The 23,442-nt window shown below is 45.2% G+C and overlaps 1 protein-coding gene across 2 annotated transcripts in view; it reads right to left on the bottom strand.

Annotated features, from left to right (window-relative positions):
* Window positions 1–23,442, bottom strand: part of SFMBT1 (Scm like with four mbt domains 1) — a 126,652-nt gene that overhangs the window by 65,901 nt on the left and 37,309 nt on the right. The window contains exons 2-3 of one of the 2 annotated variants that reach the window (XM_075005748.1): window positions 23,029–23,097; window positions 14,983–15,139 (exon numbers count right to left, since the gene is read on the bottom strand). In XM_075005748.1, the coding sequence (XP_074861849.1) occupies window positions 14,983–15,010 (28 nt within the window). In that variant the 5' untranslated portion in view covers window positions 15,011–15,139; window positions 23,029–23,097. Of the gene's footprint in view, window positions 1–14,982; window positions 15,140–23,024; window positions 23,098–23,442 lie in introns of both variants that reach the window. The other variant, XM_075005747.1, reaches the window with a different exon arrangement.

The following is a 23,442-nucleotide window of genomic DNA, read 5'->3' on the forward strand; positions in this document are numbered from 1 at the left end:
AAAAGTAGAATGGACAAAGACACTTGTAACAAACATTGCATGGGCAAAGTAAAGACAAGGTGATTAATACAACTAGCGACTTCTCAGTTCCAGTTTTACAACTAAAGTACATAAACTGAACACCATGGTAGCCTTTTTCAAGGCAACTGAAAGATCATCAGGAAAAAATTAGATCTAGTTTGTAAGCTAAATGCACAGGCAGAACTATCATTTAGTATCTAGTTAATAATTATTACCGGTTTGGTAAATTCTGGGTGGGACTCATTAAGATTATTAGAGGGCTATACAGCAATAAGGCTTCCACACTTCCAGCCCTTATAAGGCAGGTAACAAACAGTCTTGCAGAGGGAGTGGCTTGGGTGGAGAAAGCCAGGTGTCCTACAAGCAGCATTCCCTCTAATGTTTTCCATTCATGGGCAGAATAAATTTTGTTATGGCACCAAAGTATGTGCAGACATATACCAGCAGTAAAATCATATGCTGTGGGCTCTCTGCTAATCAGCTAGGCAGCACCAGAATCTCTCTGGGGTGGCCAGCCAAGCACTCAGCTTCCAAGGAACACTGTCTACAAGTAATAAAATAGTAAGATTTTAAAACCATCTCACCTAACCCATTCACATCCTCAGGTTTTCACACCTTTCTGACCTTAAAACCAAACACAGATCTATTTCTTAAGCAAACTTTTGTACATTCACACAAAGTAGCATAGGTTTCTCCAAATATGGAAAACTTGAAATTTTTATGTAAAAACACAATATAACCAAGTCCTCAGCACAAGTGAGATTCATTTTATCTGAACAGGTTGCAGGATAGGGTTATGGAAGATGCTGAAAGTGTGGTCCTTTGTTTTAAAACACTTTAGTGCTAGGTGTAAAGTGCTATGTGTTCTGCAGTGCCAGGAAGCAGCATTATCCTCCGGTTTTAGAAAAGCACATTTCATTTGTTGATTAGTAAGTAGATTTAAACGGTGCTGCTCATGTCCTTAACTCAATTAAGGTTTTAAAAGAAGTAAGGAAACATGGGCATGTTTTATTTAAATAGCTTTTTCCTTGTTAAAACATAGGAAATTAGGAGAGTTAATCAGGATTAACAAAAAAAAAAAAACTTGATGGAATTCCCATTTAAAAATACTAACAAATAAATGAACAAATTTGAACAATTCTGTAAAATGCTTTTCTGAAAAACTATCATCCATTTGGTTTCCAATAACATTTTCTTCTAGTTTTCAAACCTTAAGCATTGATTTAGGTGTGGCAAAAGAAAGCACTACTCCAAATTTCTCTATTTTATCTCTTTTCTTTATAGTTTATTGAAAAGCACTCCTATTCCAGGTTCATTCTATTATTTTCTAGCTCACCTTGGTTCAGTCTCTTTCAACATTTGCTCAGTTATGTCAATTTTGAGGATGATATGTGATTTGGTGAGTTTATCTATTTTCAATTTGATTTTATGAGAAGCAATCCCATTCCAGGCACACCCCGAATTCCTGGCACAACCAAACCCTTGTCTTGCTTTAAAACTTGATAAAAGGAAGCTGTATACTGAACTTGGAGATCCTAGCACTTACTGTTTAGGGTGAGTTTGATCAAGCGGACAAACCTAAAATATATAGTGTGCACACGCACGCGCACACACACACACACACACAATAGATGACAATATCTGCTACAAAGGAAACAATCCACAACCTGCTTTTGATAATGAAAAGAATCAGAAGCTGGTTGTATTGGCCCTTGCAAAAATTTGGAGTTCAAAATGCAGAGATACTGAATATGAAGCTCAGGGGGGAAAATGAAGTCATGGTTACTGGGTGAGCCTTTAGTTTACAGGCCTGGCTTTTCGGTGAAACCACTGGACCCAACTGTTGAGACTGGGCCTACGGACTACAACTGGTTCCCAGACATATTACAACATAGGTCCAACTCAGTTGACACCTGCATGAGTTTCCCCGAAGGAGGCTATGGGAATATATGAATGCAGTGATACAGAAACATCTACAAAACGAACATTTATTTCTCTGTCCAAAGGGTACAAAATATGTATAGCCAGGGAAAGCAGTTGCTCTGGACAAATGCAGTCTTTCTTCCCATCAGATCTTCCTTGACACCATATGCAGCATCTCACAGTTCATCCAGGATCCTTCCTTTCTCGAGGTCTCTAAGCATTTAGATTTCCCTTTGAAATAAGCTTAGTCTTGGGACGAGTAAAACTAGCCTGAAAGGAATCTCTTCCCCTTCAGCAGCTCAGCCATTGTTATCTTAACAGAAGCCAATAAGCATGGGATGACTTGCACTGCACGTCTATGAATTTCTTCATTTATCCTCTTTTGATTTAAGTGCAGAGCCAAATAACTCTTCATAACCTGCAAAATATTCATAAATAACTACTCAGGAATTGCCAGTTTGTCTTAAATGGGTCCTTACTTGGAAGGCACTGGTCGAAACCTGTAGGCAATGACTTCCATTTGAAGACACAGCTAAAACAAACAAATGCCTTGAGTATATTAGCCACTGCCAGGTTGAAGGTTAAGTAGTTTAACATGGGAACACTAGATGGATATTGAGAACACACACACACACACACACACACAAACTTACTGCCGAGCTGCTTTCAGCATCAAGTCTTCTACAATGATAGTCATCAGATAACTGCCTTCAGGGCAGTTAAGCTCCTTAGAAGAGGCAGAGGTCACTTAACACACTGAAAAGGTCAATTAGTAGCTTATGTTGCTACCTAATTGCTACAAGGACCTCCAAGAAAGAAGCAGTGTGTTGGCCTGTTTTCTAGTGACCATGTGCCCACTATTAGTGATGTCCTAAACAGTTCAAAATAAATTGGAACGGAGAGTTATGTCATGTCTATTTTATTTTGCTAATCTCATCAGTCTGCTTTAAGCTGTATACGAATTGTTAGTTTTTAGGGTTTCTCCTAAAAGTGTGATGGGCCATTGTCTTGTACATTACATAAACCGCCACTTTCAGCATAGGTGACCTGTGAGGGGGCATGTGCTCCACAAACGCCATGGGTGGGAGAAGCAAGAGGCAAATCAGCAGCGGGGTGGGAGCAGTTGTTTCTGATGCCCAAGGCAGGAGTCTGCCCTTTCCCCTGCACTCACTGGCAGTAGCAGGGCAAGCAGAAAAATGGCCCCAAAGCTCACCGCGCTCTCCATGGCCAGTGAGCGTGTGGGTGGGAGGGCAGGTGAACCCCTGCTGCTAGTGCCAGTCTCCAATTTTACCAGACCCTGGGCTGCATCACTGTGGGGAAAGGGAAAAAGGCTGGGTAGGGGGAGGGTGCGGCCTTCCCTTGGGTTGGGAGTGGGAGTTATAGGCCCACCCACCTCCCTTCAGTCACCTTTGACTTTCAGCAACCCTCAACAAGCACAAAGTCACTGAAACAAAATTTTGGAATGTTAAATTACAAACTTTTTACTCTCACTTTTGTGAAAAGGAGTTTAATGGTTTCCCTCCACCTTTTACAACTAAATACTCAGTGTTGCAATATTTAAACTCCAATGTACCATATGGCAAATTGTTCCGCCTTACACCCATGTGCTACCTTTCTGTAGTGCTGAAATTTCCAGTTCATAGAATCCTAGGGCTGGAAGGGATCTCAGGAGCTCATCTAGTCCAGCCCCCTGCCAAAAGCAGGATCAACCCCAACTAAATTTAAGTTAATTTACCACAACTGTTACAGGGTGAAAAATAAACATGAAAAGCTTATTTAATAATGTCCCCAAGCTAAAATGCTACATTACATTAAATGGAGGGAAGGATAAATACTTCCCCACTCCAACTGATAGATACATTACGCATGAAGAAACAAGAAGTCCTGTGGCACCTTATAGACTAACAGATTTTTTGGACCTTAAGCTTTCCTGGGCAAAGACCCGCTTCATCAGATGCATGAGTGGGGCGTTCCAGAGTAGGGTTTAAAAGAGGGCGTTGCAGTCAAGGGGAGGGTTAGTGAGAAACTGCTTTTGTAACTGATCACCTGCTCCTGATGTTCACAACTCCACAATAACTGCGGATAATGGGCCACATCCTCCATGACTGAACGGACCTTGTCAACACTGGCCCTCCCCTTTTACTTTCTGCATTCAATTTCAGAAGTACAGCAGAACCTTGAGTTAGGTATACCTCAGGAATGGAGACTGTCCATAACTAGAACTCTACCACATTCACAGTTCATTTTGGTTAATTTCATGGTCACAGGATTTTAAATATCTCTGCTTTTTGTTATTTGAGCTATTTAAATGTGAAATTTCACCACCTTCTAGCAGGCGCTCTAACTTCTTGACCCAAAAAAGGAGCTGTGCGTGGTGGAGGGTTGTGGTTACTGCTGCCCCTACTTGGGCACTGCTGGGCAGCAGCACTGCCTTCAGAACTCAGCAGCTGGAGAGCAGTGGCTGCTGACTAGGAGTGCCACCTCTGAAGGCAGAGCCACAGCCAGCAGCAGTGCAGAAGTAAAGACAGCAAGGTATTCTATTGTCATCCTTACTTCCACGCTGCTTCCTGAGGATCTGGGCTTTGAGTCAGCAGCCACCATGCTCCAGTCATGCAGCTTTGGAGGACAGCAGCACAGAAGTAAGGATACTGTATAATGCTTCTGTGCTGCTGCTGCTGTCAGAGCTGGATGCCTGCACTCCAGCTGTGAAGACAATGCAAAAATGAGGGTGGCAAAATACTGCTACCCTCTTGCCTCTCCTCCCCCTGGCAACTCCCTTTGGGGTAAGATTCCACTATTTGAAAAAGGCTGTTTTCCTCCATTAAATCTCTATAGTATAGAGAACAGTGAGCAAATATCAGCCAGAGGCCATAGCTGGTTTCCCAGGGTTAGCATCGAGGAAGTGCGGGGGTCGGGGGGGGAAGAAGGGCACTGCTGTTGTATTTACCTGCTCCTCCACATATATGGACAATTGCAGCTCCCATTGGCCACAGATTGCCAGTCCCAGCCAACAGGGGCTTCCAGAAGCAGAGAGGACCAGCTCACTGCTTCCTGCAGTTCCCATTGTCTGGGCACGGCAATTCGTGACCTACAGGAGCTGAAATCCTGTACCTATGGGAGGTGCAAGTAAATATACCACTGGCAGCCTGTCAAGGGCTAGCCCCAGAGAACGGCCACTATTTTGTTGCCCCGGTATAATGTAAAAGCATACTGAACACTAGATTTCCTGTGGGGGAAACAAGATTTCACAGTCCATGACACATTTCTCATGTCCACGAATGTAACAGGACCCTACCTGTAACTAGTAAGTGTCCATAACTCTGAACAAAGCACAATTTGGGCTCCCGCAGCTGACACTCCAGATCAGGGAGGCAGCTCCTTTCCTTAGAGTCAGACCAGCATTCCCTGTAAGGTGGGTCCTTGTGCAGCTACAAGGCAGAGTCAATCGCTGCCCAGAAGATTAGTAGAATGCCCACAGCTAGGTTTTTTGTTTTGACTGGCTGTGCACAGTCACGCATGCTTTGGTGCACACAAAACAACTTATTCCACATGTGCTACATCTCTACTAGAGAGCTTTTTTTTTTTTTTGTTAAAAAAAACAAAAAACAAATGTCTACACCCAAAATGCACCTTTTTTATATGAAATTGGAAAAAATGTGGCCCCTCCTCTGGCAGCCCTCTTCCACACTCAGATGAGGAAGAACATTTTTTTTTGAAAGCTTCTTTCAAAAAAAGGCATGTGTAGATGCTCTAGGGGGCCCTTCTTTTGAAGGAGGAGTCCTATGTGTCACCGGCCAGCTGGAGTCTGGAGATGCCCTGGCTAGAGATATGATCTATGCACCCTGTGTCTAGCTGCCTTAAAGGCACAGGGAGCCCTGGAGACCACATGGCAAGAAGCTGTGAACATGGAGGCAGCAAGGAGCTGAGCTCAGCAGCCCCACGCCTTCACAGCCATCCCTGCAGCGACCAGAGTGACCATGTTAAGTAGGCAGCCAGCCAGCTGCCCCCCAAGACCCAGGGGCCCCCCAGGGAGCTGGCCAAAGGTTCCCAAGAGTTCCCTATGGCCACCAAAAGGAGGGTCCCCTCCTGCACTGAGCCCAAGCTCTGGGACCTCCTGGGCCTCTGGCAGGATGAGGAGGTCCTGAGGGTAACTACAGGGAAGAGGAATGCCCCTGCCCATAGCTGGCTGGCCACCGACCTCACAGCCAGAGGACACCCTGCACAGACCTTGGAGCATTCCAGGGTGAAGGAGTTGCACCAGGGGTACATACGGGACAAGGATATGTCCAGGAGTTCAGGGGCAGCACCAGCCCCCTATCCCTTCTACTGGGAGCTGCACGGCATCCTCATGGGTAGGACAGCTCCCCACGCTGCATCCTCCTCGACACAGCAGCAGATGAGCCACCTGCGGTGCCAGAGGTGGAGCCAAGCCCAGATAAGGACCAGCTGGGACTGTGAAGCTGGAGACAGAGGCCCCTTCAAATGACAGCTTGATAGGTGGAACTCTCCTCATTGCCATGCCCTCAGGCTCGCTGAGCTGGGTGACCTCAAGCCAGTCGTCCCTGGACATCTTCGAGGGACCCTCCAGTAAAGCATCCAGTGTGTCGCACACACCAGAGCATGGGATGGAGGGGCACTCCTGCCACAGCTGGAAGTGGGTCAGCTACATGGGTGATGGCCCAACCGTGGAGACACAGAACAGCATGGGCACACCAGCTGGTGACAGTCAGCACCTGCCCCAGTGGGCAGCACCGTGGGCCACACACACGCAAAGGGGGTGAGGAGAGGGATGAGGCCTGGGAATGTCCAGGCTGCCCCCGGCTCACCTACCACCTATGGGGGACCCCTCTGTGGCTGGACATGCCCCTTGCCTACTAGCCCTTTTCCTGGCAGGGAGGCCTGAAATGGTCATCAACCCCATCCCCAAGGCACCACGGAGTCTGCGTGTGGCAGGGCCCGCCATGCTGGGCACACATGCCAGTACTCTCGGACATGCCCACCCTTTGGCCCAGGAGAGGGGTTGCTGCTCACAGGAGTTGCAGGGTGCTGACCTCTGTGTTTGGGCTTCAGGACTGACATTCTTTCCTTCTCTCCTCTTCCACCCTTACAGCTGCGCTGGCCGAAGGCCAGACAAGCCACACTGCACCTCTGGGACCAGCCAGCCCCATCCACACCATTGAGCCATGAAGCCCAGGAGCGGCACAGAAGAGGGCCAAGGACACCCCTACCACCATTGCCTGGGTGGCCCCTCAAGCAGAGGCCACGTCACCGCACCTGGGATAACAGTGTTGCCCACACAGCTGCCCTGGTCAAGCGGCAGCTGAGGCTGACCTAGCTTGGTGGCAGGAGGCCTGGTCCGAGTTGATGGACAACCTATGGACCATCAGCAAGGCCCTGAGGGAGCAGCCAGCCCAGTCTCCCACTCCCGCTTCCCTGCTCCTACCTGACCTACCCCAGATGTCCTGCCTGGTGGATCATAGCCATGATGAGTGCCGCCGTGCCAACCCCCCTTTCCCTTCCGTCCCCTCCCCCGTGGCCACCATGGCTAGTTGCCCCCCCACCCCCTCAGGGAACTAAGGGCCCCCCCATCTCATCTCCCCCAGGGACTCAACCCCTCCCCCACAAGGTCACCCTCTGACAGCAGGCCTGTGTAAGCCTGGAGCATAACAGTCCTCCAGGGGTAGGCCTCCCCCCAACACCTCACACCCCCGCTCCCAGGCCGAGAGTCTCCCTTGCCCAGAAGCCCCCTCCCCCTTGCTGCCTCCCCATGCTGGGCCTGTGAGCTGAGCATGGCTTACCTCCATGGAGGACAGCCGTCTTGCCCACTCCAAACTGCTGTCCCACGGAATGGTAGCTGTCCAGAGCGGCCAGCTTCCACATGGCAATGGCTACACACTTCTCAAGGGTCAGGGTGGGCTACATGTGCCTATCCAGGCACTGGAGGGTGGCAGAGAGCGAACTGCAGAGCTCCAGAAATGTCTCCTTCCTCATGTGGAAGTTCTGGAGCCACTGCACATCATCCTGCTCTCCCACCAACAGCCAGTCCCACAAGCTGGAGATGGTCAGGAAGCTCCAGAGGGGCTGGATTGCCTAGCGGGGTGGGGCGTGGCCAGGGCATGTTGGGGTCCTCAGCCCCAGTGCCAGGTCTCAGTCACCAGACAAGCTGGAGGGCAGCTGCAATGATGGTGGCCAGCAGCCCAACTAGGACGTGGATGTGGTGGTGGAGCTGCTATTGGTCCATAGCTCTCAGGTATGGGCTTGTGGCCCCTGCACCAGCTCTGCTTGTGGCCCCTGCACCTGGCCAGAGCTCCTGGAAGGGCTTGCTGGTCATGGGAACCCATCTGCGGCATTTCCTGCCCTGTTGTTTCTAAAGAGAGGCCAGGGCTGTGTGGCTGCTCTTTCAAAAGAGCAGATCCATCTTTTGGTCCGCTTTTTGAGTGCGGCCGCACTCTTTCAAAGGAAGTTTTTTTGGAAGATCTCCAAAAGTACTTCTTTTGAATGACCACTGTAGTGTAGACATACCCATGGATGGAAAAGATTAGACCGAACATTGGGTAAGACAGAGTTTGTCTTCATGTGTGGGCTTGTGCAAGTCCCCCACCCTTTTGGGTCAGGCCCCCCAGTTTGAGAAATGCTCGGTTCCCACATGAAATCACTATAGTATTTGTGTACTTTTACTCTAAAGCATAAATTTCATGGTCCATGAATTTGGCAGGGCCCTATTTATACTGCACAGCCGACAGTTTATCACAACATATTATGAGTGAAATAAGGGGACGAGAATGCAATTAAAAGGACTGCGATTGAACTACTGAGGTTAGCGCATCCTGTTAGGTTTTTTTTTTGGTGTGGCTGAGGTAAAAGATTTTCAATTAACTATTTTATCACTTCTGAAGAAAAGACTAAAGTAGAAATACCATCAACTGACTGAAGGAAATTGACAGGCGGTATGTATCCACTATGGTCTGTTTTTCAAAAAAATCAATACAGTTGTAATTCTCAAAAACACAATGATGAAAAATAATTTCATCCAATTTTAAATAAATTTGCTTTCACTGTGACCATCTCGTGTATTATTTTGTGAGTGTTTGAATAATTCGTATATTAGGAAAAGTATTTACTTAAAGTGAATTTCAAAACTTGCACATGCAAGTATTCATGGGAAATCAATTTGAAGTTCATGCCAGAAACACTGACATGCGTGTAGTTTTATTTTATAAACTACGTGATTCAGATAAAAAAAAAAATCACAACTAAGCAACACCTTGAATACAGAATAAATGCACTGAGTCATAAAGAATGATCTATGGAAAGATGGACAATTCAAGAAAAAGCAACAGTTCACAGATATTCCATAGGTAGCACAGACTAACGACACATGGTGGATTTTAATTTTTCAAAGCACTTATGTGCTTCAGTGCTCAGATGTGGATTTTTAAATCTTGGTACAGCCCCAACATTTCTAATCTTTTCATAGTCAGGTAACTTCTGCTTTTACCCTCTCAGTTTTGCACATATAGCACGAGTTTACACAAGTGCTTTAGCGAAACTTCAGCCGCTACTGTAAAATAGGTTTATATGTCACGTAACATTTACTCCATTTCTGTGTGCTCTTTTTCTGCTCATCTGAGGGTACATCGTCACTGCAGGGAAGATCAACCCTGCCGTGGTCAATTTTCTCACATTTGATTAAGTGCACCTAGTAGGGACATGCTAAATTGAATTTATAGAGTGTTTGCATTGGTGCCAGTACTCCTGTCCCTCATCAGGAGTAAGGGAAGTCAACAGGACCAAACGCTCCTATCCATCTCCCTTAGTGGAGACAGTGTGGAAATCCGAATTAAGGTACATTGACTCCAGCCGCATAATTAACATAGCTGGAACTGTGTACCTTAATTTGACCTGCCAATGTAGCGTAGACCTGCCCTGAGAACAGTAAACCCTCAACACATGTGTCTTCAAGTTGTGCATAACTCACTTTAATGTGAGTTAAACACAACTTGACACTGCTCTGTAGCCCCTTCTCCTTTGCCTTCTCCCAGCCACACAGCTGTCAAGCTGACAGCCACACCACAGGGGGAAGGCAGGGGAAAGGCTTTAAACTCACCTAGCTGCGGGCAGGTAGGCAAGCTAAAAGCCCCTTCTCCTTGCCTGCTGACAACCACACTGTTGGGAGAAGGCAGGGCGAAGCAGCCAGGAAACTGACCACCCCTGGTTGGCTTGTCACTTTCCTGGATCCGCAAGCCGAAGGGAGCTGGGAACCAAGCGGCAGCCTGGTTCCTATTTCTCCCGACTTGCGCAAAAATTTGAGTTACGCGGGGGCTGCAGGAACACAACCCCCACGTAACTCAAAGGTTTATTGTATACTGCAAAGAGAAGAAGGTTGGTAGCAGGATGACTGGTTGGTTGGGTGCAATTATTTCTCAGAGATCATATTTCATGATCAGAAAAAAAATCCATGCACTGGACATAGCAATGAAAAAAAAAAAACTACTACTGTAACAATAAAGAGTACAGTCTTCCCCCACCTTATGAGGGTAATTCATTCCTGAAAAACTCCTCTTAGGGCGAGCTCTTATAAGTCGAAAGCATAATTACCATTAATTTCAATGGGAAAAAATTTTATGCATTCCTGAGCCCCAAAATTTACACCCATTTATGCTAAAACAACACCAAATCCCATTAAAATGAACACAACTACTTCAATAGTTAACATTAGTTATCATAACACAACCTAACAAGGCATTTTCCCTTCATTAATTACTCTATAATATGGCTGTTTACCTGCTCTCATTAAGCTCTTTTGTAGCTATTACGCACCATACACTTAAGACTACGCTCACAAACAAAACATACATATGATACTCAATGTTTATGTAATTCAACCTTTAATGCAAAAACTAAGAGTAAAGACAACATAAATCAATGAAAACAGACAATGCAAGTGATATCACACTCAGCAAACAAGTTGACATCGTGTGGAAAGGCGATAAGATAAGGCGAGGGAGACTGCAAGGAGAGTCACTGTTTGTTGGTTGGTGATGGTGGCATTGGTGTGAATGGACTAGAAAATGCACGCAAAGGTGACGAGGATGAAGAGTGGCTGAGTTCTTCACACTCTATAATTTCTGAATCGCCAACGTCATCATCTTCTTCCTCTTCCATTGCACTGGGAGGACGAGGGATGCCACAGGTTGAATGCTGAGGCTCAGAAATGGCAGAAGTACCAACAGCAGCAGTAGCAGGGGTGGCTGGAAGAAAAACAATAAAATATTTGCTTGCCTTCTCGCACCTATCATACAGTTGTTTGTAACATTCAAGCAATTCGCTTATGAGAATTTTAGCTTTCCGAACTCTTTCAAAATTGCCATTGTCTTCGTCCAGCAAAGCACAAGCACTATCGATAATAGAGAACAAATTCCGTAACTGTTTCGTGCCAAATTCTTTTACTGGTTCTTCCTCTTTGTCGAATTTCCTTTCTTTCAAAACTTTCAGCCTCCTCCTTCAAACTCTCCTTCTCATTGAATTAGCTCGTCATCTGTCAGGTCTTCAGGAGTGAGCTTCCAACACCTCTTGCACCTCTTCAATGTCAACCTCATCAAAACCTGCTTTCACTGCCAGCTGTACAATGTCATCACAGATCATCTTGTTCACGGATTCAAAACCTTGAAAGCCATGCACAGCCTCAGAAAGAAGTTTTTTCCGAACAGCATTCATACTGTTCACGGTCACTTTGTCCCAAGCAATTGCTATGTTTTCAATGGCCATTTTTATGTTGTAATTTTTCCATAATTCCCTGACCATCACTGTGTCATCTTGTCCAAACCATCAATGAGATACTTCATCACAAGCTGCACATAGTAAGCCTTAAATGTAGCAATGGCACCTTGGTCCATCGGCTGTATCAAAGATGTTGTGTTCAGAGGCAAAAATACGACCTGAACATTGCTACTGTAATCAAGAATTGTTGCTGGATGGCCTGGAGCATTGCGGACGATTAAAAGTGCTTTGTTGTTGAGGTTATTTTCTTTGCAATATTTTTCGATGAAAGGACAAAAGTAACTCGGCACATAGTCTAGTAACACTTGTTGGGTCACCCATGCACTTCTATTTAAACGCCAAATCACTGGAAGGCTTATCTTATTGATACCTTTCAAAGCCCGTGGATTTTCCAAATGGTATACGAGAAAAGGTTTGACCGTTACGTCACCCTCAGCATTGCCATCAAGCAACAATGTTAACCTGTCTTTAGAGGCTTTATGTCCTTTGGCTTGCTTTTTGTCTTTGGAGATGTAGGTACGAGACATCATTTGCTTCCAAAACAAGCCAGTCTCATTCATATTGAAAAATCTGCTTGTTAGTGTAGCCGCCTTCTTGCATAATTTTCTTCAGCTTTTCAGGAAAAGCACTGCCTGCTGCAAAATTGGTGGATGCTGCCTCACCTGTAAACTTGAGGCTATGCAAGAGTCTCCTCTTCCTGAAACAGCTGAGCCATCCATTACTGCCTTTAAAGTTCAAATCCTTGGCCATCTCATCACCCTCCTCAATTGCCTGTGCCTTCAATCGCTCAAACAATGATAGTGCCTTTTCTCTTATGAGAAGAAAGCTAAGTCATGTGGCGTTTCACTGAATTCTCTATCCATTGCAACAAAAGTGTCTCAAGTTTCTGCATAACGGGATGCCTACTCAAAGACAGCATTGTTAAACTTGCACCATCAACAGCAGTTTCAGCAGCTTTCAATATTTTTTCCTTGTGCATGTAGATAGTACGCACAGTAGATGAAGATAAATGGAGTGCCTGCATCACATCTTCGTCACAGTGTCCTTCATCGATACGCTTTATCACATCCAATTTTACGCTTAGAAGTATGGCTTTTCTGTCTTTTTTTTTGGGTTTTCTAGCTCATTACTTGTTTTTTTTAGCACTTTCTTCATTTTAGGGGACATGATGCACAAGATTATCACTGCTATAAACTATCAAACCATGAGTACTCTGAGAGGAAAACTCAATGCAACACACAACAACTACATATACAACTGCGAAGCTCAGAGAAGTCCTCCTGGTAGTGAGGCCTGGGGAGCAGAGCCGGGGGTCTGTCCCACGTGCAGAGACAGGGGAATGGAAATCAAAGAGTGCCTGGGAGGGGGGCACAAAGCTGGGTAGCTGTGTGCGGGGCTGTGTGGCAGAGAGGCCCCACCGCTGGCGGCCGAGGCAGAGCTATGCAGGGTGGGCAGCGGCGGCCCCCTAGCTGCCTGGGGGGTGAGCGGCAGGGTTGGGGCCGGGATGGGCTGTGTGCCCAGCAGCCATGTCTCCCAGGAGCACCTGGGAGCCCACAGCTGTCAGCTGGGCTCGGGTGCGCCACTGCTGTAGCGTGGAGTCAGAGACCCAGACCAGCCACAGGTAGAGGCTGGGCTGGGGGCTCCGGGAAACCGCAGGCAGGCGGCGAGCAGCGCCCGAGGCACATCTCTGCAGGGCGGGTGGTGGTGGTGGCGGCGGCGGCACCTGAGCTGCCCAGGTGTGAGCGGCATGGGAAAGACCAGGATGGGCTGCGTGCCCAGCAGCCACGTCTCCCAGGAGTGCCTGGGAGCCCATGGCCATCGGCTGCACCCGGGCGTGCTGCTGCTGCAGCGCTGAGGCGGAAACCCAGACCAGCCACAGGTAAAGGCTGGGCTGGGGGCTCCAGGAAACAGACGCTGGATGCTGTGGAGAGATGTGCCGGGCGAGATGCAGCTGCGGGCAGCCGTTGCCTGGAGCCACGGCCTTTCTGCCACTGCAGGGTATCCGCATCCCGCTGAGGCACTCGTAAATTCGAGGAAATGCTTCGTTAGGTGAAGTTGTGGTTTCAAATCAAGCTGCTCGTAAATTGAATTCTCGCAGCCCGAATGGGCATATCTCAGGGTATGACTAATTATATTTTCCCAAAGCAACCAAGGAAACTACAAATAGCAATGGTAAAGGGAAAACTAGTTTCTTTGATACTTTTCCATTAAACAAAGTGAAATTTGGAGAGTAGCCTTGTCCAGTTGTTTGGCTAGAGAATTAGAACTCAGGACTAATGACTACTCGAAGCTCTTATTTAATTTATTTTAACATAGCTCCTAGAAGCCCTATTCAAGGACCCCGCCTCCCAAAGTTGACAGGTCATGTATGAAGACAGAGAAAAGGATAATCCTGACCAGGGGAACTGGAAGAGGTGGGGTCATGACCCCCTCATTTTTGAGAGTGGAAGGTTTACACATACACACAGCAAACAAGCTGAACTTCAAATAAAAAAAGATATCAATGCAGCAGAGTTTAAATCTTACTGATGTATGGAGAATCAATTTGTGCTTAGGTTTGTGAGGCCTGCCTGCAGAAAGCTGGGCACCACTGGTGTAGCGAGACAGGAGGTAGGGACAGACAGACAGGAGTAAAATAAATGAGGTAATATTGGTCAATGTGATAGGCAATGATCTGAGCACCCCACTGACCTAACTGTGAAGTTATTTGCAGGCATCCTAGCAAAGGGCAGGATTTGAAGGAGGATAACGAATGACTGAAACACACCTCTCAACCCTTCTAGTTCAGCTTATATAAGGGTAAACATGGGTAATTTTGACCTGCTTCAACGTAGTGAGAGGCAATTTGTATTTGCAGTATGCTTTAGGTGTGTAAATTTTAAGGGGAGACTTCTCTGTTCTTAAAGCGCACACACACACACACACACACACACACACACACACAAAAAATGAAGCAACACATGTAAATAACCCATATTTACAATGCACAGAAAAAGCTCACTTTTTAAAGTATTTTTATGAATACAGGGCCAATCATGGTTTCCTTGGTACTATGTGTGGAGTAAGGTACTACTTAACATGTGCAAGGAAACCAAAATCTCACAGTAATTGCAATGTGAAGCTACTCCCTTATATACAATGTCACAGTCATGCACCAAGATTAAAAACATCTAAACTCATCTGCTGGTTCAGTGCAGCTTGACTTTAACAATCACTGTGCGGAGAGAACCTCTCACCCTGGTTCCTCCATGGTACTACCTGCATCATGCTGCTGTTCTCCATTCATTTCCACAGCAATCCAGCAGTAACACTCAGCAGGATGAAGTTTTGTGAGCCAACTCTGTCACCGTGTGGTGCTCATGTGCTGTTTTTCACCTTTGCTTCTACAGGTATCCAGAGAGTTCCAGCAAGTACACTAATAAAAAAGTAAACAAACAAACCTCAAAAGTTAAAAAAAAAACAAAACAACATTTAATTTCAGAAGCAAGACGAGTGTTTGGCTTACTGCCAAGGCCAATAAAAGGAGAGCTGTTCACTTTGATACGTCTTTTTAAGCTAGTGGCCTTCATTTTTCTGATTAGAAAGGGCAGTTTGACTTCACAAATTTGCGTTGTAATTACACACACACACACACACACACACAGATCTGCACTCCACTCACTTTCAGATGGCTTATAAGAACATAATAGAACCAGCTACACAGATTTGTTTCAAAACTACTGTGGTATATATCACACCTGCCGGATAGCTCACCACTTCTTCAGGTTTCCAAAGGAAAAGTTGGACAGGTCCATCTTCCATCAGCTTCTTGGCTTTGGTAGCTGGCTTGAGGTGGCTGGCAATCTAATGTCCACCTTACTGAAGAGAAACTGAGTAGGCTGAGTGACCTGCCCAATGAGCACACAGGAAGCCTGTGGCAAAGTAGGGACCTGAACCCAGCGCTCCCACGTGCCAGCTCAGCATCCCTAATATGAGACCACCTTTCCCCTCCCCTCTGATCACAATATACAAAGTGAAGTGGACATGTAACACCACTTAAGTCTGTTTAGGTAAAATCAGAATCTGGCCCACTGTATGTTAGTTTAAGGACATTTATTCAGAATATTTTAGCAGCACACTTTCCATGAGTTTTCAAGGGATTCAGCAATGCTTGTATTCTGTCATATTATAAGTTATGAAAACAGGAAAAAAACTTCTTAAAAATCTTCAACAATGAGCCATTACTTCTTTACTTTAACAGGATCAAGAGAAGTAAACTATCACAAGCATTTGGCTGCGACACATCTAGACCTATTACCTGAATACTATGTGTGTGTGTTTTTTTTAAACACACAAATGAAGAAAAAAAAAAAAACCTAACAAAGCACCTTTACATTTCCATGAGCCAGGATAGAGTACTTAATTATCTTTTCATTTATATTCTTTACCAGATCATTTTACACAATTTGATCATCTTCCTAGTCATTTTTGGTATTTGTTTAGCAACCCATTTAATTATTACATTTCATCTTGTGATGCACAAAAATGTTTAAGAAACTGAAGTGAGAAGAATCTATTGTACTGAAATAGATCTGCTTAGCTCTGTGAATGGAAAGTTGATGGATTTTATTCTTATGTTATGGTGCTTAAAAACAACACACTCATTTTAAAAAGCAAAAAACCTAGATTACCATTTCTAAAAGCCTCAAGTACTACTGTTAGGTTTAGCACTGACTGGAAAGAGTACTAATGTCTGGAAAGACAGCTGTCGAACATTTTAAAACATGACAAACATTCATCTCATGTCACAAAGGTACTCCATGTAAAATCCTGGTGGAAGATTTTCAGCAGTTACCCAACTTCTAATGTAGGTGGTAAGCATAACACTGTTTTCATCTGTAAGCCAAGTGAAGTATTTTCTTGATAGGTAAACTTAAATCTTCTCAATAATCATTGTGAAGTGTGATCAGAATATGCAAACTCCCACCAAATAAACTGCTGCCTAATTTAGTTAGGATAAAATTATAAAGGCCAAATTTCCCAGTAGTGCAATGGGCTCAAATCCATTTAACTTGAAGGAATTTTTGTGCAGCAAAATCACTGCCTTTATTAACTGTCCTTGTCAAGAGCTGTTTATGGAGAAACTCTCAAGAAAGCCCATTTAAAAAGTATAGGCTGAACTTTCGGGCCTGGGACTCTCGCCCAGCAAGACCACAGATTTTGTTAGATCAGAAAGCCTGGCCAGTTAGGGCTGGGGGTTCAGAAACAACTCCACCATGAAGCCTCACGAGCTGCATGCCAGTCCCAAGCCTGGATGAAGGAGGAGGGTTGGTCAGATGTGTGTCGATGCGCTGACCATCAAACAACAATACGAATAAAACCTGATGCCAGTACAACTAAATGATAAAAAGATGCCAGCTTGGACATCGCCCAGATAAACAAGGTCCGCAATACCAGTTGAGCAATACGTGTTGGGTCAATAAGTTGGTTACTGAATGAAAATTACAACTAACACACGTGCTATCCATTGGAACACGGAACGTCCGAATACCGTGGGCAACTGGAAAATTTAGCTGCTTCAGAAGGAGATGGCGAGATACCGATGCGATAGACTTGGACTGGCAGAGATGTGCTGGACAAGATCAGGAGAGATATGTGGTTTTGAAGTCATTTGGTCAGGAAACAAAATGAAGCATGAAGCAGGAGTTGGATTCCTTCTTAGCAAAACAGCTAGAAGAGCATTATTAGGATACAAACTGGTGAGTGCAAGAATGATGGTAGCGAGATTCGAAGCAAAACTGTTCAACATCTCAGTCATTCAGGTGCATGCACCCAACTCAGACAGTGCAGAGGAAGAGATTGGGCTATTTTACGAAGACTTGACAAAGACCACGAAGGAGACACCGAAGAAAGATGCATTGATCATTGGAGGAAATTGGAATGCGAAGGCTGGAACAGATAACTAAGATTGGGAGAGTCATGGGAAAGTTTAGATATGGACAAAGAAATGAACGAGGTGAGAAACTACTAGAGAGTTTGCTACAGAGCATGAGATGGTGATCTGCAACACAAGATTCCAACAAAAGGACTGCAGGAAGTGGATGTGGTGATCGAATGATAGGAAGTCCAAGAATATGATATATACGATTTTGATAAGCAGATAGATAACATCAGTACAGCAGTGGCGAACTTTCCAAGGATATCGACTCAGACCACAGTCTAGTGATCACAAACATCAAGATAAAACTCAAAAGAAAATGTAAGACACAGTTTAAGAAGAGAAGAGATGTGGCAAGGTTATGTGAGGAAGAAACAGGGAATGCACACAGAGCAATGCTCAAAGAGAAGATTAAGAATATCACCACAGGGAAAGACCTAGATAAGAGAGTTGCAGGGATAGCCATCACTACAGAAGAGGCAATTGAGCAGACCGTTCCAGAAGAAGAAAAGATCAATAAGAAGTGGATTTCCCAGGAGACACTAAAGTTGGTTCAAGAGAAGAGTGTTGAAGATCAGAAGGGATGTTTCTGAGATGGCAGAACAGCAATATAAGAAGAAATGCAATGAGGTAAGGAAAGCAGCCTGAGAGGATAAGGAGAAATGGTTAGAGGAGCAATGTGAAGATAACGAGAGGTATTACGGCGAATGTAAGACCAGGAAGGTGTATAAGACAATTAGGAACATTAGTAGGAAACGGCAACCGAAGCAGATGGCAATCAAAGGAGGAGAATGAAGAAGTGCTCATGAACAGGGAGAAGATCGTGCAGCAATGGATGAGATATTGCACCGATTTATACAAAAACCACAGTCAGACCCGAGTGTCTCAGATGGACTGATTGAAAAACTGAAAGAGATATGTCCACCAAGCATCGAGAGCGAGACTGATATTTTGAAGGTGGAAGTAGAAAAAGCAGTAAAACGACTAAAGAACAGCAAGAGCCCTGGATATAAGAACACGGGAGAGATGATCAAATATGGTGGAGAAACCATGATTCAAGAAATATACCAACTATGTAATATAGCATGGAAAGAAGAGAAGGCGCCTAAGGAATGGACAAGATTTGTGCTAGTGACAATATCCAAAAAAGGAAGTACATAGGAATGCAAGCACTACAGAACAATTGCTTTAATGAGTCATCTAGGCAACGTGCTGCTGATATTGACAGAGACTAAGATCACAGATAGAAGAACATATAGCAGACAAGCAAGCGGGGTTCAGAAAAGACAGAAGTACCATACAACAGATATTGGCACTAAGACTAAGACTGATAGTGGAAAAAGCTTGATGAAAGAACAAAAACATATACACGTGCTTTGTTGATTTTCAAAAGGCATTTGACAGTACAGATCAGAAAGTGAATTGGGTGGTGCTGGGAGTCATACGGAGTGGATAGCAGACTGATAGGGTTGTTGAAGGATATCAATGACAATGTGGAGGCAGTGGTGAGAACATGCGGGGAGTTGGGAAATTGATTTGAAACAAGTAGAGGTACGAGAAAAGGAGATCCAATATCACTAAGTATCTTCATCACACGCCTGCAGAGAGCAATGGACAAGATCAAGGAAGAGGTAGAAGGGATATCTGTGCACGGGAAAAGAATTAACAACTTGAGGTTTGCAGATGATATAGTTATCATTGAGGAAGATGAGGAGAAGCTAGTAAAAACAGTGCAGGTGTTAAACAAAGAAGGGAAGCGTTATGGACTGATTATGAACGTCGATAAAAACCAATAGTATTTGGAGATAAGGAAATAGGAAGATCAGCGTCGATGGTTTTGAACTAGAAAACGTAGAGAAGTTCACATATCTGGGGAGCAACATAACATATGATCTACGAAGAAGGAAATAGCAACTAGAATAGCGAAAGCAAGAGCGAGTTTGAAGGCGATGGATAAGATCTGGAAAAGCAAAGCAATTAGCTTAAGAACAAAGCTGAGTGTCTTGAAAATGTGTGTATTCAGCAGCACGTTGTACAGATGTGAGATATGGGTGATAATGAAAGACTTGAAGAGAAGAACATTGGCATTTGAAAGGAGTTGTTACAGAAAGATTCTGAGAATAGGATGGATGCAGGTGGTCACCGATGAGGAATTATATAGAAAGATACAGCCAAAAGAGAACCTGCTGCAGAAGGTTATAAAGGTTATAAAACGGAAGCTACAACTATTGGGGCATATTTGCAGAATGAATGACGAACAAAAAAAAAAAAAAATCCAAGGCCCTGGTATTCAGCATAATGGATGGTTTGAATAGAAGAGGCAGGCCCCACAGAGAATGGATAGATTGGTGCAGAGCTAGTCTACAGAGACTAAGCCACTTCGCACTGGACAGGGAAAGATAGAAGGAAATAGTGAGAGGCATCAGACACCAACAGGCACTGAGCCCATGGTTATTGATACTGATGATGATGATGGTGGTGGTGATGGCGGCGGCAGCGGCACAGAACCCAATGTACTGGGGCCTATGGCCAGTTGGGGAGACCACACAGGTCTGATGAAGGACCCTGGAGCGTTCAGACTCCAGCAGCAGAGGGGCTGGAACTAACAGCCCCTGGTCCAGAAAACTTCCTGATCTGGGACAGGTCAGGTACTGAGGGTGCCAGACTAGGGATATGCAACCTGTATGATATCATGCAGCACAACTGCTTCCAACTACTGTGTAAATACACAAAGTGAATTGCATTGTGCTGCAGGTGAAAAATCTCCCAAGGGATAACACAGAATCCATTGTCTGAGGCTACTTGCAGCACTGCTCCTGTGACTCCCAGTCCTTCTTCTAGCCTGGCCTGGAATGCCTTATTTGGACCTTCTGGGAAGAACTAAGCAACTGCCAGATGTTAACTGATGACTAACCCTCTCTCATGAAAAGGTCCAGTTCCTTTGCCTCTGTTTTTGAGAGTAGCTCCCGATTGGCCCTGCTACTCCTGCTCATTGACCACTAACGAGTTATGAGCAGGGTGGGTATAAAGATACTGCTACCCATTGGTGAGTACATAGCATTAGCACCCTGCCCGCTTGGAGCTTGAGGGAAGCAATGAGGGAGCTTGCCAAAAGGCTTTAATAATTTTGGACACCCTCTCTCATACCAACTGTGAGAATCTGACTGTTGTTGCTGAGCAGAGGATGTTGAAGAGGTTGTCCAAGGGCTCCTCTACTTCCTCCGTTATCAGCCCCAATGTCATGGCAGCCCAACAATAGCCTCCTCCACGGAATTCAGTAACCTGCTCCATCAGGCATTCATGCACCATTTTGGAGCATCTGGAGAGTTCCGAGTAGGGTATGAGTATGAGAGTTAGCCACGTTAGTCTGTACCCATGAAAACAACAAGAAGTCCCATGGCACCTTATAGGCTAACGTTTATTAGAGCATAAGACCCACTTTGTCAGATGCAGGCTACCCCCCAGTAGGGCAGCCTCCACTGCTGATGGGTGGGAGAATGTACCCGAAGTTCTGTCTGAGCTAGGCTGACCATACCTCCCCAGGCCAAATATGGGACAAGGGTGATGACGCTAGGTGTTCCAGCCAAAATGAGACGGTCCGCCTATGAGTAAGATGGCAGCTGCCCTGTGGGGCTGCCAGCCTACTCCGTGTGCGCACGCGCACGCGCGGGTGTGTGAGGGGCAGAACAGGAGTGCTTCCTGGTCGCCTGGCGGGAGGGGTGGGGAGCTGTGGCTCCCGGCTTCCTCACGCTGAGGGGACCTGAGAAAGGGCAACAGCCGCCATGCTGGTCTTCCTCCGGCTACCGTGAGCTGCAGGGAGCCAAATCTCAGCCAATTGTGCTTGTGCAGCTCCCAGACACTCAGGAAGCCAGGACACAGGCAGCAGCTGTGCTGGTGCAGCTTCTGGCTCCCCTGAGCTGTGGGGAGCTGGGAACTAGGCTCCTCCCAGCTCCCTTGAGACACAAGGAGCCGGGAGCTGGGCATAAATATGGGGTAATTAATCCCTTTTAAAAAATAAATTAGGACTCCTTCCTGGCACTTGAAATGTGGGGCTTTCCCTGCCAATTTGGGACAGACAGTCACCCTAGTCTGAGTTTATGGACACAAGCTTTTGCCCTTGTGGTGGTTGTGTGAACCCCCTACCTTCCCACCCCATAGGCTGCATATGAACCAAGGTGCCAGCCATTGGCAGCCCTGGGGCCAGGAGAGACCTGGCAGTACCAGTAATTCAAGAATTCCAACCGCCATGAAATGAAGTTTGCCTTACAAGAAATTGTACTGGTATTCAGGAGCAGGAATTCCTGAAAAGGAGGGATAATTCTATGAAAATGACAAGTCAGTAAAGGACACACAAGTAATGTTGTCACTGATAAACACAAACTTTTCCCAAATATACTTCTGAAGAAATTCACAGAATCAGGGAAGAAAAAAAGGCAGGAGATCTTGTCTGATGAATAAGAGATTGTAATAATTAGCAATGGTTAAATCCTACATGATATAAACACAGTTCCTGTCATTCATAATGACTCCAGAGTCTTTCATAAACAATACATGCAAAACCATCACTGAAATGCAGCTATTTCTGGTCTCAACAACATTCAACTAGCACACAGCACAATGTACAGCTACAGATAAGGCAATCATACTATGGTCTTGAGTATGTTATAAAAACAAAAAGAGGTTCTGACAAATGATAGAGGGGGCCACTGTGGCCAACAGCAACATAAAATAACCTTGATAAGTTTTAACACCTCCAAAGTACATGGATTTCAATATTTACCTGTAGTTCAGTTAAATAATAAAATTGAGCCAGTTAACCATTTAAGTTCATTTTGATATTAACTTGTCCTTATGCCAGCAGAAATACTGCATGCTGCTAGTACAGGCTGAACATCTCTAGACAGGCACTCTCTCCTTTGGCAACATCCGTAATCTGGCATGATTTTAGTCCTGGCTCTCAGTATTCTGTGCTGTTACTCAACGCTATTTTTCACATAAACGTCTTTTAAGAGCCCAGTAAACAGCAGAAGTATCGGTAATGATTCTAGATCGGGGGTCAGCAACCCCGGACACACATGCCAAGGATGGCATGTGAGCAGATTTTCATCAGTATGTGAGGCAGGAGCTCAGCCCCACCTCTCCTCTCCTATGCAGCCAGGAGCTTGCTCAAAGCCATGCTGCCCGTGGATTAACAAAAAACCAGCTAATGCTACCAACCACCACTTAAGACAGTAAACCACTGCACCTTTATTTATTTATGAAGCTGTTATAAGGACTGTTAGTGACTTTGAAAAAGTATCACTGGCACTTGGACCGTACATAGGTCAAATTTTGGCACTCTGCATTGGAAAGGTTGCTGACCCCCGTGCTAGACAATACTGACCTACCATGGTCCGGGAAATTCTCTCGTTCGGCACCAATCAGGTCCAGAGGGTTCCAGACTAGAGGGGTTAAATCTGTATTATACAAAAGAAAAAGTCATCTTAGAAGAACGAGGGACTCTGCCACAATTTTTTTTTGTACAATGTTTCCAGTGAAAATGAAATTTTCACAAGACAGTCATAATTGCCATCCATGAAAGTACAAATCCTTTTAGGCACTGAAGAGATGTTTTTGTCATTGTCTAAAACTCAGGCTCTTGTTAGAACTATTCACACCTTACAGGAAAAGAAACTGAGTATCTATTAAAAACCCACTGCTGATATGGCATAAACATATGGTATTACATACCATACTTCCTTTGCTCAGATACACACACACTTACTGGACTCACAGCTGGTGAAAACAACATAGTAACTTTT

Source organism: Carettochelys insculpta, chromosome 11, assembly GCF_033958435.1.
Source record: "Carettochelys insculpta isolate YL-2023 chromosome 11, ASM3395843v1, whole genome shotgun sequence".
NCBI classification, from domain to species: Eukaryota; Metazoa; Chordata; order Testudines; family Carettochelyidae; genus Carettochelys; species Carettochelys insculpta.